Source organism: Gymnoscopelus microlampas (assembly GCF_963454915.1).
Source record: "Gymnoscopelus microlampas genome assembly, chromosome: 2".
In the NCBI taxonomy this organism is placed as follows: Eukaryota; Metazoa; Chordata; class Actinopteri; order Myctophiformes; family Myctophidae; genus Gymnoscopelus; species Gymnoscopelus microlampas.
The window spans coordinates 38,178,326-38,201,598 of NC_139939.1; the positions used below are offsets into that span (position 1 = coordinate 38,178,326).

The 23,273-nt window shown below is 43.3% G+C and overlaps 1 protein-coding gene across 1 annotated transcript in view; it reads left to right on the plus strand.

Annotated features, from left to right (window-relative positions):
* The window catches only part of cntln (centlein, centrosomal protein), a 147,714-nt gene that overhangs the window by 63,715 nt on the left and 60,726 nt on the right, over positions 1–23,273 (plus strand). Inside the window, exons 13-15 of the mRNA XM_084046775.1 lie at positions 10,565–10,665; positions 14,175–14,272; positions 15,516–16,090. Of these exons, the coding sequence (XP_083902901.1) occupies positions 10,565–10,665; positions 14,175–14,272; positions 15,516–16,090 (774 nt within the window). The remainder of the gene's footprint in view (positions 1–10,564; positions 10,666–14,174; positions 14,273–15,515; positions 16,091–23,273) is intronic.

Sequence of the window (23,273 nt, forward strand, 5' to 3'; positions counted from 1 at the left end):
TTGCACCATCAAGCCATTGCTCTAGTCTCATAAAGGGAAAATTAAGAACATACGAAATTGTGCTATTTCAAAGCAACAAGGTCGTTTAGTATAACACCCACATACATAATATACTGTACAAGCAAAGTGGTTGTTCAAAGACGTGTTGCATTATGCTGATAATTCCTAGTCTTTCCACAGGCTCAATAAAGACAATATGATATCATTATGCCATTCCATTTTCTACCAGGCCTAGCACCATCAATTGAAAGTTATGGATCTTCTCATGCATTCTAGACTTGTCTACTAGTATTTTATATACATATATTTGCTGTACACACACACAGAGGCCCTTTTACATGCATCTACAGTATAAGGGCTGGATGTTTCTCTGCTGTAGCTGCTTGCGGGTACACACAGATCTGTGTGAACTCCGCTAGGAATTGCAGTAGCCTAGAGGTTAGAGACGCAGGCTTGTGACTTCGAACCCCATTTCCCACCTGGGGAAATCTAGGCAGGGAAAAGTGAATGAGAACCACTCTTCCAGTCTCAACAACTACCATACAAGCGCCCTCGAGCAAGGCACCTAACCCCACCCACCCTGTTGTGGAGGTCTTTGGTGGGCAGCTGTGTAATGTGAATTGCTGTAAACAAGCGTCCATGTTTAGTCAAATTTCCCTGGATAAAAAAAGGTCAGAACGATAACCAGTCCTGTTTTACTGACTACAGTGCTTTATTCTCCCAGACTCCTCCCCTGACTCAACAGCCCTATAGCTAGGGCTTACAGTAACTAGCAAAAAGTCCCACCTGAATCAAATCATGTCTAAGTGTACCTCTCCCAGGCACCTCCTCCCCTGCAAGAGAAAACAAAACAAAAAAGACTTCCCCAGCCACAAAAATGCCAGAAGTCTCTTTTTTTTACTCTATTCCCTGTTTTTCCTATGTTTTGTACCAAGCCATACACTGAAAGGAAAGGCAGACCAGTGCATAAAAGCAAAACAGTTGAAGATTATGTGGGGTGTTTTTACACCCTCGTGGACGCGGACGGAGGTTGGATGGATGTTTGGTGCTTTCGGTGATGTAAGCTGCCTTCACTGGAGCCCAAGCAGGGAAGAGAGGAGATCAAATGATGCAGAGTGTGGATTGCTGAGGGCCTGGAGGTCCAGCAATGTATGAGAAAGACAGAGGAGAAAGTGTGGTTTAACAAACAGGCCAACAGAGTGACGCGAGACATAGACCTCATATCACAGACTGCATCATTACCAAGCATTGCACATCTGGTTGCTGTCTTTAGTTTGGATCATGCCAAAAAGAAAATCTTTGCTTTGATGCCTGCTGAGTGTTAGACTTACCGCCGGTGAAGTGAGGCTGCGAATTGTGAGGGCATTGTAAATGGCATTGGCTAGTTTTATTTGATAAAATAACTTGAAGGGGTTGTGGTCCTGTGTTTTGAATGCTCGGCCATGGAGAGAAACCATTCTTTCTTTTGACTTTAAGCACAGGTTATGTATTATTATGATTATATTTTTCACTGTTATATGTAACCATGTTGTCCCACTGAGATCAATAGTATCCTTGTCGAGGAGAGTTGACCAGGAGAGCTGAAACAAGACAACACAACATAAAAGTTGAAGATAATACGCACTTTACTGCACACTACATGTGTACCCACAAATCACCCCTAGCGTGTTGTTGTGGACCCACCATCCTCCGTAGTACTTTAGGTAGGTTAGTAGTTGCGCTTCCATCAACCAATTTCTTTGCGCATTTTGGATTTTGCTCATAAATCCCCCAAATCCACCCCCCTCAAGCGCAAAACTGTTTTAGCAAAATAAGTAAATATTCTGTATCTCGGCTCCTGTGTTTTACTATGTATTTTTGGCGAGACATGCTATTTTCAACGGCGTATAACAAGCGAACGGGAGGTCGCAATGATTTTTTTTCTTTTTGTGGAAGCACAGTGAAACGCTCCGTGATTAGCAACCATCAGGGGATCGATCATACTGGAGATAAATATTCTGTGACTACTTGAAAAGGTAAGAAAATCGTTAAAAATGCTGGCAGAGGCTGCAGCCTGTTTTAGAAAACCCCTGGCAGTGAATGTGAATGAGTTTTAATGTGCACAATATGCTGCTCCATTAATTAACGTCTCACTCTTATTCTGTGATAGTTTCTGTCCTCATATGTAGGAGTTGATAACTGTATCCAAGTCCAACTTTGATCGGGTGGTCCAAATAATGTCCATCATTTATGCGGTTATACCAATGGTAACTGCGGGAAAACAAGCGATGTGGCTATCTTTGCGCCCAGCGGTGTCCACGTTATCCCCGCATTATAAGTAGCATTATCAGAATTAAACTAGGGTGCTCAGGTGGGCAAAATATGCCGGAACTGGTACTGTAGCGGTGATTACCAAGTCCGACCCAATTCAAGCATGTGTGCAACTTAATGTCGTTCATGAATAGGCCTAGTACTATTACCAGTTGCTTGCGCCAGCCCTAAGACAGCCTCTGGATAGTTAGAGGACTTGCACTTGTCCAGGCAGGCCGTGTAAAATATTTTGTATAGCCTAAAAGAATGTCAAAAGTAAAATACATGTTCAACTAGAAAAAGTGCTCCTCGGGGGAGCACAGGTCTCCGCCAGGTCAGGTAGGTTATTGTGGCCTCCTGGTGGCGCTATAATAGGCCAATGTGAAAAGGGTGACATTTGCTCCTCAACATAGTGTGAATGTGCGTGCAGTTTGACCGCAATCGGACGCTGCGTTCATGATTTGCGGCATTTTGTTCAAAACAAGCCACTACTGCAAAATGTAGATGTCAATCTTAGTCAATCAGGATGGAATATGAAAAATCAAACACATCCGTCTTGATCACATGACTATAGAGATCATGTGTACCGATTTGCGTGAAATTTGGATAAAATCGGAAGGAGTAATATAAAAAAATGTGTTTTATATAAGTCGGCCTCCTGGTGGCGCTATAAAAGACAGATGTAAAAAATGCAGGGCAAAGGTTTTTCCTTGACCTCTAGGGAGTGCGCTTACAAAGTTTTACACAGATCGGTGCAGTTATAGGTAAAACACGAATCGGCCTGTTATAGCGCCACCATGAGGCTGATTTGAAAATTTTCAAGTGGCATTTCTTCCTCGGCGTAGTGGAAATATGCGGGCAAAATTTCAAGGAAATTGCATGCTGTGTTTATGATTTGAGGCATTTTGTTCAAAACGGAGCACTCCTACAAACTTTGGAAGCCATTTTTAGCCAATCAGGATGGAATATGAAAAATCTGAAAGACCCTTTTTGTTTAATGACTATAGAGATACTGTGTACCGATTTGCGGGATTTTTGGACAAAATCTGTAGGAGTATTGTCAAAAAATATGTTTTGCACAAATCGGCCTCCTGGTGGTGCTAAAAAAGGCCCATGTGAAAAATTTGGCGCAGAGGTGCTGCTGTGGCATCCAGGGAGTGTGTGTGCACAGTTTTACTGCGAGTTAGCCAACGGTGCCGGAGATTAGCTGTCCACAGACAGAATGACGGACGGACGGACGGACGGACACACGGACGGACGGACAGGGGGCAAAACATACTCTCTCGCCATGCCTTTCGGCCTGGCGGAGACAATAATATGCTTCTCACTTGACTGGCAAAATAGCGCCACCTACTGCTTATTTCATGAACTATCCCAATAATCACATTGGATGGAAACGTGCATAAATTTGCATTTAGTTTTTCCGACTTTCTGAAATTTCGCTTCATATTATCGAACGTTTTATTGAGACCCAGTTGGTGTTACAGAGACTAAGTTTGTTGTATGTACTGTAATATGTAGGAATTAACATATTTATTGATGTCATATTGGCATATTAATACAGTGCACATAGGAATGAATACAGAAGTTTATTGATTTTATTTTACATAGTTTGACCATCATGATAGGGAATGGGATACCGAGGTAGGGGTTGGGGGGTGGAATGGTCATCTCACTTGCGTAAAAAAAAGAAAAGGTTTTAATATCCATACAGAAAGTACAGTGTTGCAGGGGTGAGCAGGAATTTGGAGTGACTTGGGTTTATTTTGGGTCTAGTATAGGCTCGGCAGCAGATCGTATGTTTCCGGTTCAAATCTGCTCCTGGGGCAAACAAACGAAGCTATGGTAATTGAACTGGAACAGGAATCGGATATGCCACCTGCTGTAAACCCGGGATTACAGTTATGAACAGATATGTGGGGGAAACGCAGACACACACAGAGAGTTTGCACCCATTAAAATACTTTGAGGCCAGTCTATGACGTCATGCATTTGGCCTCCCCTTTGGATATGCAATACCTGTTGTACCTGTTGTCAAGAGTAAAAAAAAAAAAAAGAGTACTTAATGCAGTACCCAACTACCCATTTATCATCAGTCTATTATGTGAGGACTATGACATACTATGGATGACATCAGGGCTTTTGCAAAACAAAGGGACACAGACAGACACACAGACAGACACAGAGATTTGTGGATTTCCGGGTCTGGACAACCGCCACTGACTTCCCACCCTGTACTGCACTCCATCAGATCTTTGGCGATACACAGGCCAAGTTTGAAGTCGATGGGTCGACTGTTAGGAGATACATAGGGGACAGACAGACAGATACGCAGAGATTCCATGCATCTATAGATAGATGTAGTCTTGTATATATTTATTATTATGGTGATGACTTTACAGTATGTTACATAAAGTTCAAGTTGCGGGCGGTGTTTGTCGAAGGTGGGCTGAAATATGCCCAAATATGGACATACTCAAGCCTGGCATTGATTGATTGATTGATTGATTGATGTTTCTATTGACAAAATGCATATACAGTACAGTACATGATTATATTTGTCTGTCAAAAGGATAAAACAAAAAAACTTTAAATGCAAATATGTGTTTAAACTGAGTGCCATGTGCTGGGGGGGTGTAGCAGACATACAGAAATGTATAATGAATACCTTCATACAATTTCAACACACTAGACAACTAAAATAGAAAAAACAACATGGTTACTGTGAATGGAACCTTTTACAACTTAACTAATCAAATTAAGGCATGCCGGTAACCCATTCCACATACTGTAAGTATAAAAAACTGTCCTTTCCAAATACAGCTTTTAAATTTGCAAGGTACAAAATCTGTTGAGCTCCCTCTGGTGTAATAACTGTAGGCTACATCACTAACCTTTGAAAACTGATTGACCATTAAACCTTTTAATGCTTAGCGTGCAACTGGGATATTCAATTTCCCCTCGGGGATCAATAAGTATTTCTATTATATTCGATTATGTTCTATACAGAGGGTTTTCCTCTGCACGCGCTACATCCTCCACAGACCAAACTGTGTAGGGGTCAGCAATGACAATGTTACACACAAATGTGTGGGGAAGTCATAATTGGCATAACAACTAAATTGGGAGAAAAGGGGGAAAAACTGACAGAGAAAAAAAAATGATGTCCAAATATGCACATTCATTTAACAGCTCTGAAGATCCATTGGAAATTAAATGTTCCCTGAGTGACCATCCATGGTGGAATCAAGCAAGACTCTTAGGGTCCTATTTTGACGGCAGAATGTTTTTGGCTGGTTGAAGACCAGGCGTGCTGCAGCCCTCTATAACTAAACAAACAGCTTAAAATGTTTATTTATTTTAGAAATTGTTAATCTTTTACTGAAGGGGGACAACAACCGTCGCAGGTTGATGATGATGTCATTTGTCCATGTGTGGTCCAGCCCTTTAGAATGTATGGAATGCATATGCTAATAAATCATATGTTAAACATTGTTTTGATGTTCATACTAACCGTAGGAAGTATTGAGTTGTTTTTTATTAGGACATGCTCATAAAATTACATAGGGCTTGACCACAGATGGACAAATGACATAATCAACTTGTGACGGGTGTTGTCCCCCTTGAGTAAAAGATAAACTGTTTCTAAAATAACTGAAATATTTAAGGTGTTTTTAATTTTACATTTTAGTCATAGAGTGCACGTTATAATATATTGAGCCATATTTGCCTTATTAGCCAGGGATCATTTTAAGTGAGAATGCCGGTTACAGTAGTCAAGTTTTGAGATGACTGAGGCCTGGGTGAGGAAGGGTCTAATCCTTCAAATGTTATAAAGTGTAAACCTACACTACTGAGTGGCCGCTGCAATGTGTGCCTTGAATGAGAGCTGACTGTCCAGGACAACACCCTTGGCAGTTGGAACCGAAGCCACCAGGGAGTTGTCTTTGGAAATTGTGAGATCCTGCATGGGGCAGGACTTAAAGAAGAGAAGCTCAGTCTTATCTGTGTTCAGCTTGAGGTGGTGAGAAGACATCCACTGTGAGATGTCAGCCAGGCATGCAGCGATGCTTTCTTCAACCTGAGTGGCAGAGGGGAAAGGAGAACAACAGTTGAGTGTCATCGGCATAACAGTGATAGGAGAGTTTGTGAGCAGAGATGACAGACAGCCAAGAGATTTAGTGTACAGGGTGTTTTCTGCGTGTGTATTTATATCTAGTGGTTTAGAGCTATGTTCAACCAGGGAATCTACCTGTAGCAGGGACATAAAAGACTGCCAGATAGTCAGGTTTGGTAAAGTTGGTTGTGTTTGTAGTGTGAAGCATGGAGGGTAAAAAAGGTACTGATGGTGAAATACATTTAGCTTGTCTCATGCCTTCTCATTGTGGTAACTCCAGCTATTGTACCGGTCAATCTAACAGTTTGGACCATTTTTTCATTACAGCTTGTGTTCAGGACAGTGGGCCGACTGCCTGTTTTTGTTATGTTTAAATGTTTTTTTCTTTTTTTTTCTAAATGTATTTATATTTTTCTGTTGTGTTTTTGGTCTTTGTCTTTTATGTCATGTATTATTTGTTTGGAAATAAAGAAATACTTTAATGACAAAAAGAAGAAGGATATAAGTGGGCCAAATGGGACATATACTGTATTTGTTTGATTACAGTATAGAGGCAGATACAATTACATTTGCATGCTGCTCTTATCCAACCACTTGACAGTGTGCACGTAGCAGTTTGTGGTCTTCCTCAATGACAACAGGACGCTGTTGATGGACACATTCTGTCTCTCATGGGGAACAGACCTATGGCTCTCTGGTTACAGGGTGTTCTCTCTAACCATTATGATAAAGTCTGATACAACTCTTAACAGCTAGATTTTCTTGCTTAGTTTTTCATGTGTGGATGACTCAAGCACACCCACCGCCCCACCTGCGACGCCTGCCTCAACTTCTCATCATCCCCTTCCTAGTTGCTGCCCCCCATCCTCTGGGACCAAAATAGACTGCAGATAAACATCTGTTATTCAAAATGATGTATTCACACAAGACATTGCAGGCTCTAAAGTGTGAGAAGAGGGGAGATTGTGAGAGAAAGTGATGGGAGTGAGTGGGAGGTGTTGGCACCATCTCAGAAAACAATTATACTCAGTTGACAAAAAAAAACAACAACAAAAAATAGGAGTAGATGTTGCATCTAGTTTTAATTGAACAACAGTTTGGGTCTAAGGAGGCCTAGGCGCTGCCTCTCAGCAGAGTGAGAGAGACAGAAGGAGACTTGATGCTATCTTTCTCCCATCAACACTCCACTGATGCGCTTGTGGATTACTGTGCTTATGTTTTTTTATGTTAGGGAAATTTTTGTCTGCCACGATTCCAATCGAAATAGAAGTGCTTAAAAATCAAATATGGGAGAAAGCTATGGGATGTAAACACACATTGAATGATTTTTTTATTTGATTAATTTAATTTGTTGATTTAATTATGTTGTTTTGTGCTCTGCAGCTTGTCATTTTGGAGAATTTGAAAACAAAAAAGGCAATTTAAAAGGAAAAGAAAATACCTCGGATACAACAGATATATGGGGGAAGTTATTCTACTCTCATTTCCATAATATGTCCAGCCTTATTAATTCTGCATCTATGGCAGATTGGGCCACACGCAATAAATGTATTGGGTGTTGCTTAATGAGCCTCCGGCCCAGTCCTCCATCTCCAGAGTGTTATGATGGGAAGCGAAATGTCCCTGGCCAAGAAACCCCATCTGCAATCCAATCCCCGCTCTCATCGAAAGTCCGGACGCTTATCCTTCAACAAAATGGAGCGCGGTGCATATGAACTTTGGTTTGGTGTCGATACTGTCCGCATCCGAAAAGGCATAAAAGAGAAACATTAGCTGGAGCGGGCTCCCTCCACACCCAGCATATTTCAGCTCGTTTGTCCCATTAACAACCCGGGATACGTGAGGCAGCGCTGGGCCTCATCGACTGGAGTTCATTTATAGAGGAAAATCTATAGACGAGGGACACATATCCATCTGCCTCCTCACTCCCCTCCGGGGACGGTCATTTGTGTACTTATTTGAGCTGCGGTCAGCCATTAGGCCAAGGCTCCACCAGACCGCGTGGGCTCTGAAGCTAATTACTTTTCCCACCCTCTGCATTGCCCATAACCTTTCCCCAGCTATTTTCTTGGCACTCGTATGGAAGGAAAAGCATGTCACGGTTGATGTAGCAAAGACATCAAAGACGATGTTCACTATACTCTTAACAGAAGACGATCACTGAATGTTTGAATAACAATTACAAGCGGCGAAGAGCAGCCCGCCGTGTGGGACTGATTGTATAGCCACAGATTTATTCTTGGTTGTGCATCGTATTACGCTTCGAAAATAACAGATCAAATAGCGCTACGACGCGTTGTGAGCTTGTAGATTGGCTATTTTCACTATGCAACACTGGCGCGCAACTAAGTATAAATCACGCTTAACACTGTCATGGTCTGATGAGGTCCAAAGAAGGAATCAACTGTTATTATACCATACATACCATATTATTTATGGGATGTCTTTTTTCTGGCCACTTAACCCAACTCTGGTTACAGTACATACAGTATACTGAACCACATACATCTCAATCAGGAGAAACCCAGTCCCTACTGTTGACCCATTTAGACCTGTTTGTTCACCTATACGTCTTTATACCTTTCAATCCGGTAGAAGTTGCTATATATAGAGCAACATTAATTCATATTTATTTATTTAATAAGAATTTGAAGTTTCTCAGAAAACCGTTTGATTTAGAAGGCGTTTTTAAAATTGGCCTCGGGTCTAAATGGGTTAACTGAGGAAGAATGCCACTGCAGTAGCAGGCAGCCAGCATGTAGTTTCAGTGGAGCAGAGGGGAGGGGAGCTAGGTGTGTGTTTCAGGTGCAGGACCGTCTCGGAGGGGCCTTCGCGTATCCTCAGAAGACTTCTTTTGGGGTCCTAATAATAACTTGAAAGTGCAAAGTCTCGAGTATGGCTCCTTTCTTCCCCTCATAATTAGCCTTTAACAGGCATCAAGCTAATTGCAGGAAGGTAATTGGGCTCACTTTTCCTGTATGTTTTTCTGTTGCGATACGCAGGCATACTGTACACACACACACACACACACACACACACACACACACACACACACACACACACACACACACACACACACACACACACACACACACACACACACACAGTACATGTGTACTACTCTACCTGGGTGTTTCATGTTGCTTGTCACTTTGATTTTCAGATGAATTAAAAAGCATTTTAATTGGGCGGTTTTCCCTCACTGTCCTCTTCAGTGTTAGAAAGATAGAGAGAATACTTTATTGGCAATTTTTAGATCAGTGGCACCATTCGAAAACGCCAACGTGGATTAGACAAAATAAAGTCGAAGCTTGTTTCCATTGTGCTCCACACAGAAGACATGCAACATACTGTTCACATAACTATAAAACAAATAAATGTAATCCTTATCTCCATATTCTAACTTGTTGTTTTTTTCGTAAATGAATGCCCTACTTATAGTAAAAGCATGAAAAGTAGCAGATTAGCAAGCTCAAAACGCAGTGCGAAACGCTGTGAGAAGCGGCGCGGCTTGAGCTTGTACTGTAGATCTGCAACTTTTGCCACTTTTGAATTTGAATCCTGAAAGGAACTGTTTTGGACGATATACAGTTTGTAACAATACATATAGGACAAGAAGTACAGAGTCGTAGCCAAAGCAGGCAGAGAGAACGAGCTAACCAGGGACGACTTCACCCATTTTCAACCTATCTTCATATAATTGGTCCTCACTAATGCTCATTATAATATGGTACCATTTTTGTCTACTCGCCCTGTGTCTCAGAGGAGCGCTGTGGACAGTTCAGAAACGGCCTTCCAGTGACATCATCGATGGGAAATCCAAGCTAATAGAAACGGCAGGCTTTTTATTCCTGGAAAGTATAGCATTCTATAATGGAAACCATTGTTCTCGCGTTAACAAAATAAAAATGAAATATTGTTTGAAAAAACAAAAGAGAGCGATACAAATAAAATACCCTGCCTAACTATGATGTCACTGGTAGGCAGGATTCTGAAGTGTCCACAGCCCTCCTATGAGACACAGAGTAGAAAAGGTTTTGTACCATATTATAATGAGCATTAGTGAGGACCAATTATATGAAGGTCCTTTACTTGTTTTAGAAAATAAGTGTGTGTGTGTGTGTGTGTGTGTGTGTGTGTGTGTGTGTGTGTGTGCAGGGCCAATTTGGAGGAGGAGTTGGACGTGCTTCGTGTTCAGGCTGCTATGGACAGAGCCACAGTGAAGGAACTCCGCCTGTGTCTTCAGAACAAACACCAAGGTGAGTCCACTTCCTCTTTTCTAGCTTTCACACTAGTGTACCAATGGGTTCATCTGTCTATACATTTGCCGAGTGCTTGGACTTCCTTGGTGGCGCTATCTTTTTCGTGTCCTGTTATCACTGTCCTCTTTCCATTGTAGCTATGTTCTACCACACCACATGCACATTTTCAGACAGCAGGTTGCCACAACTTCCAGCATGCATATAGGCTTTGTTTCGTCTACTTTAACATTTTCACTATACATTTGGCTCTTTGGGACATATTTATTTTCTTTCAGCAATATTTCGGCTCATTTCGGCTCAGTAGCGAACCACACCGGAAGGGAACGCCGTTAGCGAGAGTTAGCCACAATGGCTGATAATTTTGCACTCTTTGCATGTCTTTGCAGTCCCTCTAGGTAATGTCCTCTCAGCGTTGCAAATGGATTGATTCTGTGCACAATTTCGCCACTTGCATTTCTTTGTATTATTGTTCTGTTTGAGTGTTGCTCTTAGCACCAGGACTCAAGCAGGCAGTGTTTAGACATGAAACAAGGCATATAATCATATAACTATAATCATAACCAATACATGCATACCACAATATATACCAAAATAACTTTCCCTGACCTTAATTCAAATAAAAAAATGTTGCCTAACCTCAACCAAGCTGTTTTACAGGAAGATTTGTAGATATGAAATTAGCAACAAATCATAGTTACATTATGAACATTAGTGTCATAACTTTATATGAATCATGAGGTGATAATATACAGATACAGATGCTTTCCATCTCTCTCTGCCAGTTAAACTCACTTTACCTAAAATGTATTTGGTAAAATTAAATGGTTGTTATTATTACCATTTAATGCAAGTCTGCCTGACTTACATATTAGTCTGTATATATACAGTAGTGTGGTAATTACAGTTTTATACTTGCAATTACAAAGGTTTCATAAGGCACACTTTCATAAGGCCATTGTACAGTTTTTAAATCAAATCTTTATTTGTGGACTCATATCCGTATCCATATCCAGAAGTACAATAATGCAAGAAATGGGATAATAAAATTATTCTAAAAATATTTTTTATTTATTTTCTGTAGTTTATTTTACAATGTTTGTAGTTGTTTTTGATTTCTCTATTACTGTCTCCATTTTCCACCTCAGGGTTTAGCCTGAGGCCTAGAAAAGGGATGCAGAAAGCAGAGGATGCTGTACCTGTGATGTTTTCAAGTCTGCATATTAAACATGTATAAACAGCACCTTCCCTGTGCTGCTTTTACCTCTAGGCCACATTTGTGTTCGTCAGGCGTTTTCTTCTGAGAATTAACAGGACAACTCAATTAAGACTTAATCAACTCGTTGGTAAATTGACCAGGAGATCAAACTGCATCTATCTCGTCTCGCAAGTGTCATCCCCAATGATGTAAGGCGCATTGGTTTTTTAAAATCCAATCTGCATTTTATTGTCAGACACTGACCAGCACAAGCAGTGGCCTTAATTAACCAGCTCAATAACGAATCTGTCCCATATCACTTTAATTTACTCGTGGCCCTGCTTTAAAGGATGGCACTAATTAAAACGGTGAATGCTCCTCCCATTGACAATCAATGCATAATCAGGAATGCAGCTAAATAGACTCCCTTGAAAAGGGGAGATTTAGTGTTGAATCCTGTCACACAAAAGCTGTAATATTACAGCATTTGTGGACATGGTCATTGTCAAGGTTCGAAGCTGAGTAATCATCCCATCAGAGAAAATGTTTCGACAAATGCTGTAAAAGTAGGACATAGAAATAACATAACACAGTGATGCTGCACACGTTAGGGTCTGCTTTTTACGCAAACCTCCCAAAAACGCCCCCAAAAAATATATCAGCAATAATTTCACCTTGTAAATCAAGACACCTAACTACTTGGACCTCTGGCCGTCAATAACAACAGAGTCAGGAAGCAAACACTACGGTATGTGTTCTCCACAAAACAACCATATTACACAAGTGGCCCCTGACGTTGACTGCATTTCAACCCACCCCCTCCCCAGACCCTGATGAAAGGGGAGGCAAGGTTGGAAAGGCCCCGTCAGGATCGCGCTAACGAAAGGCAGCAGATGAAAGGATCGTGGCCCTTTGTGCTGCGGCCCGTTGAGGAGACGCGAGAGCGACGTTAATGTATGCCACAGAGCCGGCCCGGGACCCTCCCGCCTCCTCTGCCAGTGGAGAGTGACTGGGGAGCCACCACTAGCATCCTCATCAAGGTAGCGCTGCCGAGGTGCCCAACTCCCCAGCCACCCAGTGTTGGGGCCAGGATAATTGTCTCCTCTCTCTGGTTATGTACCCAGCCAACGCAGGCAGCCCTCCTGTCCTGTGTGGCGCTCTGCATGATTGGACGTGACAACGCCGGGAAGACAAAAGAGAGGGCTAATTCAGAGTAACAAACTTCCCAGGGCAAAGTTGTCAAATGCAAAAAAGCGGAAGGCGGAAAAGAGAGAGAGAGAGAGAGAGAGTGGGAGCTCTGCAGTGTGTATTCCTCTCTCGCTTTTTCTTAATGCTCTCCTTCCACGCTCTCTCTCTCTCTCTCTTTCTCTCTCTCTCTCTCTCTCTCCCTCTCTCTCTCTCTCTCTTCTTCTGCTACTCCTTCCAAAAGGTCAACTGACCTGAAAAGTCAGGGGGCTCAATATTTAATGCTTCCAGCCTCGTTCCACAAATGAGTTTACCTGTACCGTAACGAGAGGTGGAAACTTTTTTGGTATGGTTTGGTTTTGCCCTTTGTGTCCATGTGAGCTGGGAAAGTATTTCCTCTTCTGCAGACATGTCAACGACGTGACATAAAGACCTGTTGTGTGTGTGTGTGTGTGCGCGCGCGTGTATGCATCATGCGTCTGTGCGTGCGTTCACACGTTGTCATGTGTATCAAACTGGCTCTTTTGCTTGGTTTCGTTATGCAGATTTATCTATATGCCTCTGTCACAACTATAAAAGCGGCACACTAGTCTACTCTGTAGAGATCAACTTTTCCCCGGGGAAATGGTGTTACAAAGTGCAGCTCGAGGGTTCACGGGGGACTGGAAGACTTTGCCGGGTTTGTTTAAGATCCCCAGGGGAGGGCGACATGCTGTTTCTAAGAACCATGCTGTGCTTTTGAATTAAGCTTTTCCTTGCATGTCCTAGCGGTCTACTGAATCAACACTGCTGTTGTAATTACTAGCTATTAACGGTTACTTGATATGATTTAAATGGTTGAGCAAGAAGGGGGGCATCTTCAGTTATCTCTAGTCCCCATGAAAATGGCCTTCTGACATTTTGTGAGTTTATTTTTTCCGACATGATTGACAAAAGGAAAAAAAGGAACCTTTAGAATTTGCTAGGTAAATGCTTTGAAAAGAACCGGCAGCACAATAGACAGAAAATTAGCTCTTAATGATTGTTAATTGAGTTAATGTGTCCTCTTTATTATAGTCCTATTGATTGAATAGCCTGAGCTTGACATGCCGTGTCTCAAAATAATTTGCTTTGTTCCCATGGACAGAACTGCTTCACAAAGTGGCAGAGGGGCACCAGGTCAGCAGCAGTATTCCCAAAAAGCCTTGTGTTTCTGCGGAGCGAACGGAGCAGTCATTAAGAAAGGTACAGTACTACTGCCGTCACTTACATTCTCCCTTGTCATCGCTAATAAAAGAATACCCGACAGAGGATTAACTAAAGCACAATGACTTGAAGTGGTGAAATATGTGAAAGTTTGCCTTGTGCTCTATGAAGAATGGTTTTGAAATGGTTTCCTCACTCTTATCAGATTTAGTCTATAAAAAGTCAGTTTAGCAAATGATAAGATGTACCTTAGGGCAGGCAATTTTGCTTTTGTGACAAAAAACAACAACTGCTACAAGCAATGATGAATAATGTTCTTGTACCAGATTTCGCAACAAGCGGCTTTGAGAGATACTCCCATCAGTGGCAGGTGCTGGAGATCCCATGAAAAATGCAATATTGTGCACATAAGCAATCACACAGCGACACAATGGAGAGAGAGTATGCAGAGGGACACAGGCAACTTGAACTTTTTTCTGTTTGGAGGAATTAAGGCATAATTCACAGCAGATGATGCCACTGCACTGCTTGCCAACAAATGCCATATGGCGGTGTAATGGAGACTGTCATCGCCTTTATTACTGAATGACAAGCAGTGTGTTGGATCTAATAACCTGCAGAGGGGGAGAGATGGTGCTAATTTATGCCCCAGAAACAACAGATAATTCGAAATTATGTGTTTTTATAGTTTTGTTTGCCCACTTGGGTTGTGTGTGTCACTGCTCTAATGGTTGTCTGTCCATCCCCCCCTCGTGGTTGTGACTGGTTTTCGTGCGGGTGGGGGGGCCCTAACTATCTAACTTTGTTTGAAAGGTGCCGTGCTTTACCAGAGGGCAGAGCGAGAGACAAATAAAAGGGATTGCCTGGGGGTATGAACCCAGCAGGCACCCACTGTTCGCTGAACAGTCTCCACCGAAGATTTAACAAAGAGACTAAGTGCTCCCGCTCGTTGTTTAGTGAAGAGTGACGAGGGGCGTGTGTGTGTGTGGGGGGGGGGGTCAGGGTGTTTTGGGTTGTGGGGAGAAAGGGGGGCGCAAGTCAGATGTCTATGGAGGGGGGGTCTAATCCCTGAAATGGACTCAGCCAACCAGACATAGGCCTGTAATAGGCCAGTATGCGCTTGTTCACATACACACAAATGCTAGGCTAATCCTGTGTGGATGTTACCACACACAGGTCAAACGGGGGAACTCATTTTCCCTGTTCAAATAAATAAATGTCCATGCTGTTGTTGGTGGCAAGAGATCCAGGTATGAGTCCCTCCGTGTGTCTGTGGTCCCAGCAGATGGAGGTGCTGGAGCAGAGGATGACATCCCTAGAGGTGGAGACGGAGAGACTGAGGGAGGAGAAGGAGGACCTCCTGGAGGCCAACGAGGAGCTGGCCCGTGACTACCGCAGCCTCCAGGCCTCCCTGGACCGCCTGCGTGGCCAGGGGACGGCCCGCGAGGAGGCGGCTCGGGGCGAGGCCCTCGCTCAGGCGGAGAGGCACCGCGGCGAGACCCTGGCTTTGGAGGCCCAGCTGGAGACCTCACAGAAGGAGATGGCCCGGCTCCACGGCCAGCTGCTGAGGCTGAGACAGGAGCTGGGGATTCTCCGAGCTGCCCGGGACTTCTATAGGAACCGTCCTGTAGCAGGAGCAGCGGTGCTAGGGACAGCGAGGGGAGGAGGAGCAGGAACAACAGGAGAGAGAGCAGCTACCAGCACCATTAGCAGCAAGGTCAAATTCAAAACAGCCAGGCTCAGAGGTCCAGTGCGTCAGCACAGCCACACAGCAGTCGGCCCCAATCAAGCCATCAGCTGGAGAGGCCGAAGCCCCAGCCCCACTAAGGACGAGTGGGAGGACATGAGCGCTGATAGGTAACCGAGTACACCTGCGCACACACACACACACACACACACACGCACACACGCACACTATCTTGTTCTTGCTGCCTCATTATTCTCTAGTTGGGGTAAAGGGGGGTGTGCGGAGGTTGTGGGATGGGGGGCAAGGTGCTGGGCTGGGGGGGCCAAGGGGCTATGCTGCATTGAGGGGACAACGTGCATATGCAAAGCGTAAGCAAATGTGTGATTGAATTTCAGCATCTGTCTAGTTGGTATTCAAGAGCCAAAGGAAGATGTGGCGAGAGAGAATGATAGTGTGAGAGAGTGAGAGCAGGTGGGGGGTGGGGGGGAACTACTGTCAGATCCTTTGAAATATCCTGGGACGCCTTGCTCGGAGCTTATTGACTGAAATTTGCATGCAAAATTAGCCACCTCTGCACGCAGAGTTGAAGCAGTGCCAGGAAAGCCCTGGGATAACGGGGCGCGCCGATGCAGCGCTACCTTCCACTGATGCCATTTTCATGCACCAGTCACGCCGCCCTGGAATTGACAGTTTGGCAGTTTGATTTAATTTACCGGTCCTTTGCATATTCACTACCACCCCCCTTGACAGCGCTAAGGATCCCCCTGCAAGTAGCCCCCCCAGCACCACCAACTCCACCCGCAACACCACAAGCACAAACACTGTATGCATACACACACATACACATCCCAACCTAAGCCTTGTCAGTTCAGTTATCTTGTGGTGTGTCGATTCTCGGATAGACACTTCCCTTCTTCACGCGTGTGCACACACGCACACACACACACACACACACACACACACACACACACACACACACACACACACACACACACACGTACTCCCCTCCTCTCTCTTCCTCTCTCTCCTCGCCTTAATTTACTTAGATAAATTTTGAATGACCCCACTCGGCTCGGTACCAGCTGTCTACAAGCTGTTTAACACCCTCTAAATTAAGAACCATCGACAGTAATTATTTCATGTATGTTTTATGCAAAAAAGCCACCGAGCCAGACCTTTATTGAGTGATGCTCGCAAATGATTCGATTTCAAACACTTGAGAGCTCCTCTCCCATATTCATCTTCCTTCCTCTCGCGTTCTCTCTCTCTCAGTTCCACATTCTCTCCATCTCCATCTCTCTCTCGCTCTCTCTCTCTCTCTCTCTCTCTCTCTCTCTCTCTCTCTCTCTCTCTCTCTCTCTCTCTCTCTCTCTCTGCCTCTGCCTCTGCCTCTGCCTCTACACCAACTAATTCATCAGAATGTAATCCAGCCTAGCCGTATCCACACGAGGCCTTTTAGCAGGGACTGGGGTGCAGCCATGACCTGCCTCTCTAATACCTCTCCATGTGGCTAATAAGCGGCAGTCAAATGCACCCTGTACCTGAGAGAAGGACTTAAGAGGATTTGGGGGAGGGGGGGGGCGGTTGAGGGCAACCTAAATTGAGACATTGTCTTATTTAAAGGCACCTGTCAATTGAGTCTGAACTGCAAATCCTTCAACGCTTTACCTTTTTCATCTCGCAGGAGTCTTTCTTTCTTACTCTTCCTTTCTGTCTGCAGCAATATGTCTGCAAAATACATTCACTCTTCTTCGTTTTAGTATTTTATTTTATTCTTCTCCTTCGTCTGACCCTAGGTATAAATAGTGCGTCTGAATAAAGATATCCGACTCACTAAGGTCCGCTGACAAGCCTTGTGTCTCATCCTTCCCTGCCTCTGGCTCGCCTCTATCAGATGTGCGAGCTGCTGGAGGGCAGCCTGCCATCTTGAGCACATCAGCAAGTTTTGGTTGTAAAGCAGGAGCGGGGAAGAGGGTAGTGTCGGTTGGTCCGAGCTCCCACTGGTGGCACAAACACATTGTGGTGTTAATAGAACCACAATGAGTTATAAGTCTACCTTTAATCAAATTATAATTATCTCAATGATGTCAATGGGCATAAGAACAGAGGGTAGGAATTACCAAATACATCAAAATAGAACATAAATATCATAAGCCTACGTGCAGAGTGATCTACATAATCCATTTGGTAGTGGAAGTTGCATATGGGCATCATCTGGATATGGATGGGTGCACACGTACAGGGCTCTCTCTCTCACACACACACGTACACACACGTACCCTGAAGCGTGGCTATGGTGTGCCAACGCTGTCTCGTACTGTGTTGTCCACTCAGCAGATCTGACAGAGTGCAGCGCCAGTTCCTGAGGTTATATGTCCAAGGCTAACACCCCCTCCTGTTGGCTGACTGCTGAAGGCCAAATGTTCAGCCTAGACAGGTGGAGACACACTGAGTACATGTCAATTTGGCTACAGGTACACTGTACTGTGTGTGTGTGTGTGTGTGTGTGTGTGTGTGTGTGTGTGTGTGTGTGTGTGTGTGTGTGTGTGTGTGTGTGTGTGTGTGTGTATGGCGCTCGATCCGTGCCACGTCAAACCTTGACGCGTCACATGAACGTGTGATTTTTTTTAATGCGTGCGTGCGTGCGTGTGTGCGTGCGTTCTGCGCATACACTACACGAAAGCAAGCGTGACGTGTTGCATCAGCGTGTGAACGTGTCGTGTAATGTGACTTGGTTTTTTTTTATGCGTGCGTGCGTGCGTGTGTGCGTGCGTTCAGCGCAGAAAGCAGGCGTGATTATTGTGGTGTGCTGCACCGCATCATGTGAACGCCTGAGGCCTGATATATGTGCTGCATCGCGTTGTGTGATCGTGTAGCCTAAAAAATATAAAATTATTATCACATCCATGTATCCAGGTTAGTGGCATTGATACAATTTAGATATTAATATTTGTTTCTAAATACCCCGCATTAAATTAACTAAATAGCCTAATAATAATAAATAATATTGTTTCGCCATTGTAAGCTATATATTTATCTATTTCAGACCAGTTTATTTTTTTGTATTGGTACCAGACACGGTAAAACTAGCCTATAATACTTGTCACATTTCTCATGTAGGTACGATGACGTCACTGCGCATTCGCACATGGTCATTATGATAATAAATAATAATACATAAACACCGGACCGCTCATGGTCATTATAATAAATGGAGAGAGAGAGAGAGAGAGAGAGAGAGAGAGAGAGAGAGAGAGAGAGAGAGCGCAACACTTACAGTCTATGAAAGAAGGCACGCTCATTTATGGCAAAAGTATTGGCATCAAAATATACTTAAGTAGAACGTATAGGCTACTCATTATGCCGAATGTCGCGTTGTTCTTGTATTATTATGAAAAAGCTTTGAAACATGCTGTAACTCATTCACTGTGACGAGAACCCTCTTTCTGCGCAGAGTAGCGCACGGTGCACACACGGGTTGAATGCAGGGTCTGTCATCCTTGCAGGATTCTTTTTAAAAACGGAGGGTGCAACCTCCGTTGGGGCCGTCAGCGTCGAAGTTCATGGGTCGAATGTTAAATGTGTTACTTTAACAATGATGCGCAGCTGCCTCTAATGTATAGCCTAATGATATCCCCGCTGCAACTTTATTTTATATTGGAATGAATGTCCCTTGTAGTTATGTTGTAGTAGGATTGGACACACTCACTGTATCTATCTAGTTGTAATTTAATGTTCTCTCAGTATAGCCTATCAAAGGGCAGGAAAAAAATATGAATTGTCTATCCTGAGCTAAACCGAACCTGTATGGTGTTGAATGGTTCCGTTCGCTCCGTTTCTCTCTCTCTCTCTCGTTCTCGCTCTCTCATTGATATAATTGCCCGGTATACGAAATTTAGCCTAGGATATTTATTTGGTTATTTTATTGTTTTGAGGTCTACTCTCCTGAGTCTCCTCCATGCAGCTGTCATTGAGTATAGAAAGATAATTGACACCAGCCAGCTGACTGTGCTTAATGGTTGATATTATAAGAGTGCATGATGGTGAGAAAAAAGTAAAAATCATCACGGAACGACAAGCAGGAGAGGGGACAATCCGTTGTCATTTTATTGTAGATTTAAAAGCAGCCTATTAGACTATATTGACTGTATATGTCTTGGATTTTACATGCAATGCTCCTGAGAGGATTATGGCGTGAGTAACAACGGACTTTAACATTAGTCCTTTGTTATAACCGTTGTTATTACCGTTGTTATATGTCATAGCACTCCCTCCCTCGCTCCATTACGCATGGTGCACTGTGCGCGCCCTTTCCCTCCATTGAGTTTTATGCATCCATTACAATCAATATTGCAGCGGTTGCAATAATATAACATTCCAAATAATCAGTAACATGTAGGCTACTATAGCCATGTCTGTCAAATAATATTTTATTTCAAGGCAGTACAAAGCTATAGGCCTATGCCTACAGTAGGCCTATGATACCAATGTCGGGTCCGGTGTATGTTATGATGCCTCCTCTTGCCTCAGTTCCCCGACACCATGTCATTTCTCAAGAGATTGCTCTAATTCAAAATTGTATTTATTCTGTGAACTCTCTAGTTAATTTTCCTGTATTCAGGTGACTCCAGACCAAACAGACTCGTTCGGACTATACCCTACAGTCCGAACGGGACGCCTCCCCATGTAACGCTCCCTTATGCATTGTACAATATTCAGCCCGGTAAGGAGTTTGAACGCACAATAAAGGAACATTGGTATATCCTCAGTAGCGACCCAAAATTGGCCACTACTTTCAAGGACATGCCCAGAGTTGTCTACAAACATCCTCCTAATATAAGACAAACAGTTGTCAAATCAGATCTCATCCCTAAAATGCCAGAATCATCATTTTTGACTCAAATCCCCGAAAGCAGATGCGCCCGATGCGCACAATGTCATTTCACCGAAAAGAACCACACTTTTACGCACCACTAACGGGGAAACGTTTTGATATCAAGGGCACTATAACATGCACAACCAAAAATGCTAAAATGCCCATGCCTTCTATTATACAATAAAAAATCATGGCTGGGGCGCACTGACGTGCCATGGACACATGTCTTTCTAGACTTTTGCGAGAAATAGAGAACATTGTGGTTCTCTCTGGCAGCATTAGATAATTGCAGGCCAAATTAATTATATAATTTACGTTTATCACTCACACACTTCTGAGACCCAACCGGAGTGGCCAATATCAGCTGCAGCTCCGCCAGAGCAATATGACTGAAGTTTGTTCGGTATCGTTTGTTCCCATTATTTATGTTATGTTATGGCCTCATTAATTCGAAAATGTGTCTTTTATTTATTCGGACAGCAGTCATATTTTGCGGAAATTCGCTGGTGACTGCTAGACCTTTGACCAATCAAAATGCGTCTATGTATTCATTATGTATTCATCCCATCCAACTCCTGTTGAAGATGAGCGCATTGGTGCTCAAAGTGGGGTCCGGGGACTCCTCTGGGGGGCAGTGATGCGCGGGTCAGGTTTTTTTCATAACCTGCCCCGCCACGGAGCACCAAAATGTACTTAAAGTACCAAAAGTAGAAAGTAGGCTAATATTCATTATGCAGAATGTCCCATTTCACAAATACAAATCTTTTATATTATATGGGGTGTGAAGTGGTTAATGTGAGTTTTGTAAACAATAATTATATATATAATAAATAATTATAGTGCAGTAAAAGTATAATATTTGCCTCTGAGAAGTAGTGGAGTAGAAGTAGAAGTATTGAAAATTGGAAGTACTCCTCCTCCTGTAAAGTATAAAGTAGCCTACATTTACTCAATGACCGGCTGCCGCTCCAAGCCGCTCGCGAACCGTACGTTGCACGGACTGACATAAAGATATCCATAAGTGCGTATATAGAGCCTCCCCGATCAAGACTTCATTCAAATTTCTCCGTAATCCACACACAAGTATGTTTATAAACACCAAGTTGTGACAGTTAAGTTATATCACTCACCAGCCGATCAAAGAATACAATTTGAAACGCAAGTGACAGATTTTGGCTGAATTAACTCGCTTTGCGACTCGAGCCCCTCTCTCTCGCAGTGGTGTAAAGTAACTAACTAAGTACATTTACTCAAGTACTGTAGGCCTACTTAAGTACAATCTTGAGGTAATTTTACTTTACTAGATTATTTCCACTACATCTTAGAGGCAAATATTGTACTTTTTAGCCTATTCCACTATAATTATTTGAAAACTTTAGTTAGTAGCCTACTTGTTATATCTTGGTAATTGGTTATTATCACAAAACACACTTCAGCCCTCGCCATGGTTCTCATGACGCAAGCGTCATGGTGCCATGTCCCCCTGGTTTATAGCGGTGTTCGATTGTTGTTACATTGCCAACTCTCACATGAACATAAACGTTCAGATTTGAAACATAAAGTGCTTAACCCCGAGCCATGGATGTTACAAGGCGATCCAGACCGCGATAAGTAGCCGTATCTCCCGTATTGTTCAATAAAAAAATTAATCCGATCGCCAGCCATTTTCTCAAATTTTTCTCCGATACTTTCAACCATGCGACACTAATGGTTGGGAGGTGTATTGCACTCTGATACATTACCAAAAAAAAAGGAAAAGGCTGGCGATGGGATAAAATGCTTTTTATTTAACAATACGGGAGATACGGGTACTTATCGCGGTCCGGATCGCCCTGTAACATCCGTGGCTCAGGGGTAAGCACTTTATATTTGAAATCTGAACGTTTGTGTACATGTGAGAGTTGGCAATGTAAAAAAAAATCGAACACCGCTATAAACTGGGGGGACATGGCACCATGACTGTCATGGTATGACAGTCATGTTTCAGGGCTAACTTCAGCCCTATACACATTTCGGCCATTTGAAAATAGCCGATCTACAAGCTCACAATGCATGGCGATTCGACGCATTGTGGAGTGATTGATGCAACTTCTTGGATTTCTGCGATTAATTGTATAGCCTAAACAAAGCGAGACACGAGACTATACATACATCCCCTGCCAGCCTGCCCCCTGATCAAAAACTGTGGCTTTAGTTTTAGATTGTTGGAAAAGCCACAATATTACTCTGTGATCAATCACCACGGGACGATCATTTCATTGTGGATTATCCTATACTTCAATATGGCTTGGAATTTGCAACAGCAATGGTATTGAACTGAACATGAACTTGGACTGCTTTCGAGATTGATTGATTGAGAGGGCCGTGACTCTCTCTCTCTCTCTCTCTCTCTCTCTCTCTCTCTCTCTCTCTCTCTCTCTCTCTCTCTCTCTCTCTCTCTCTCTCTCTCTCTCTCTCCCCCTCTCTCTCTTCCCCCT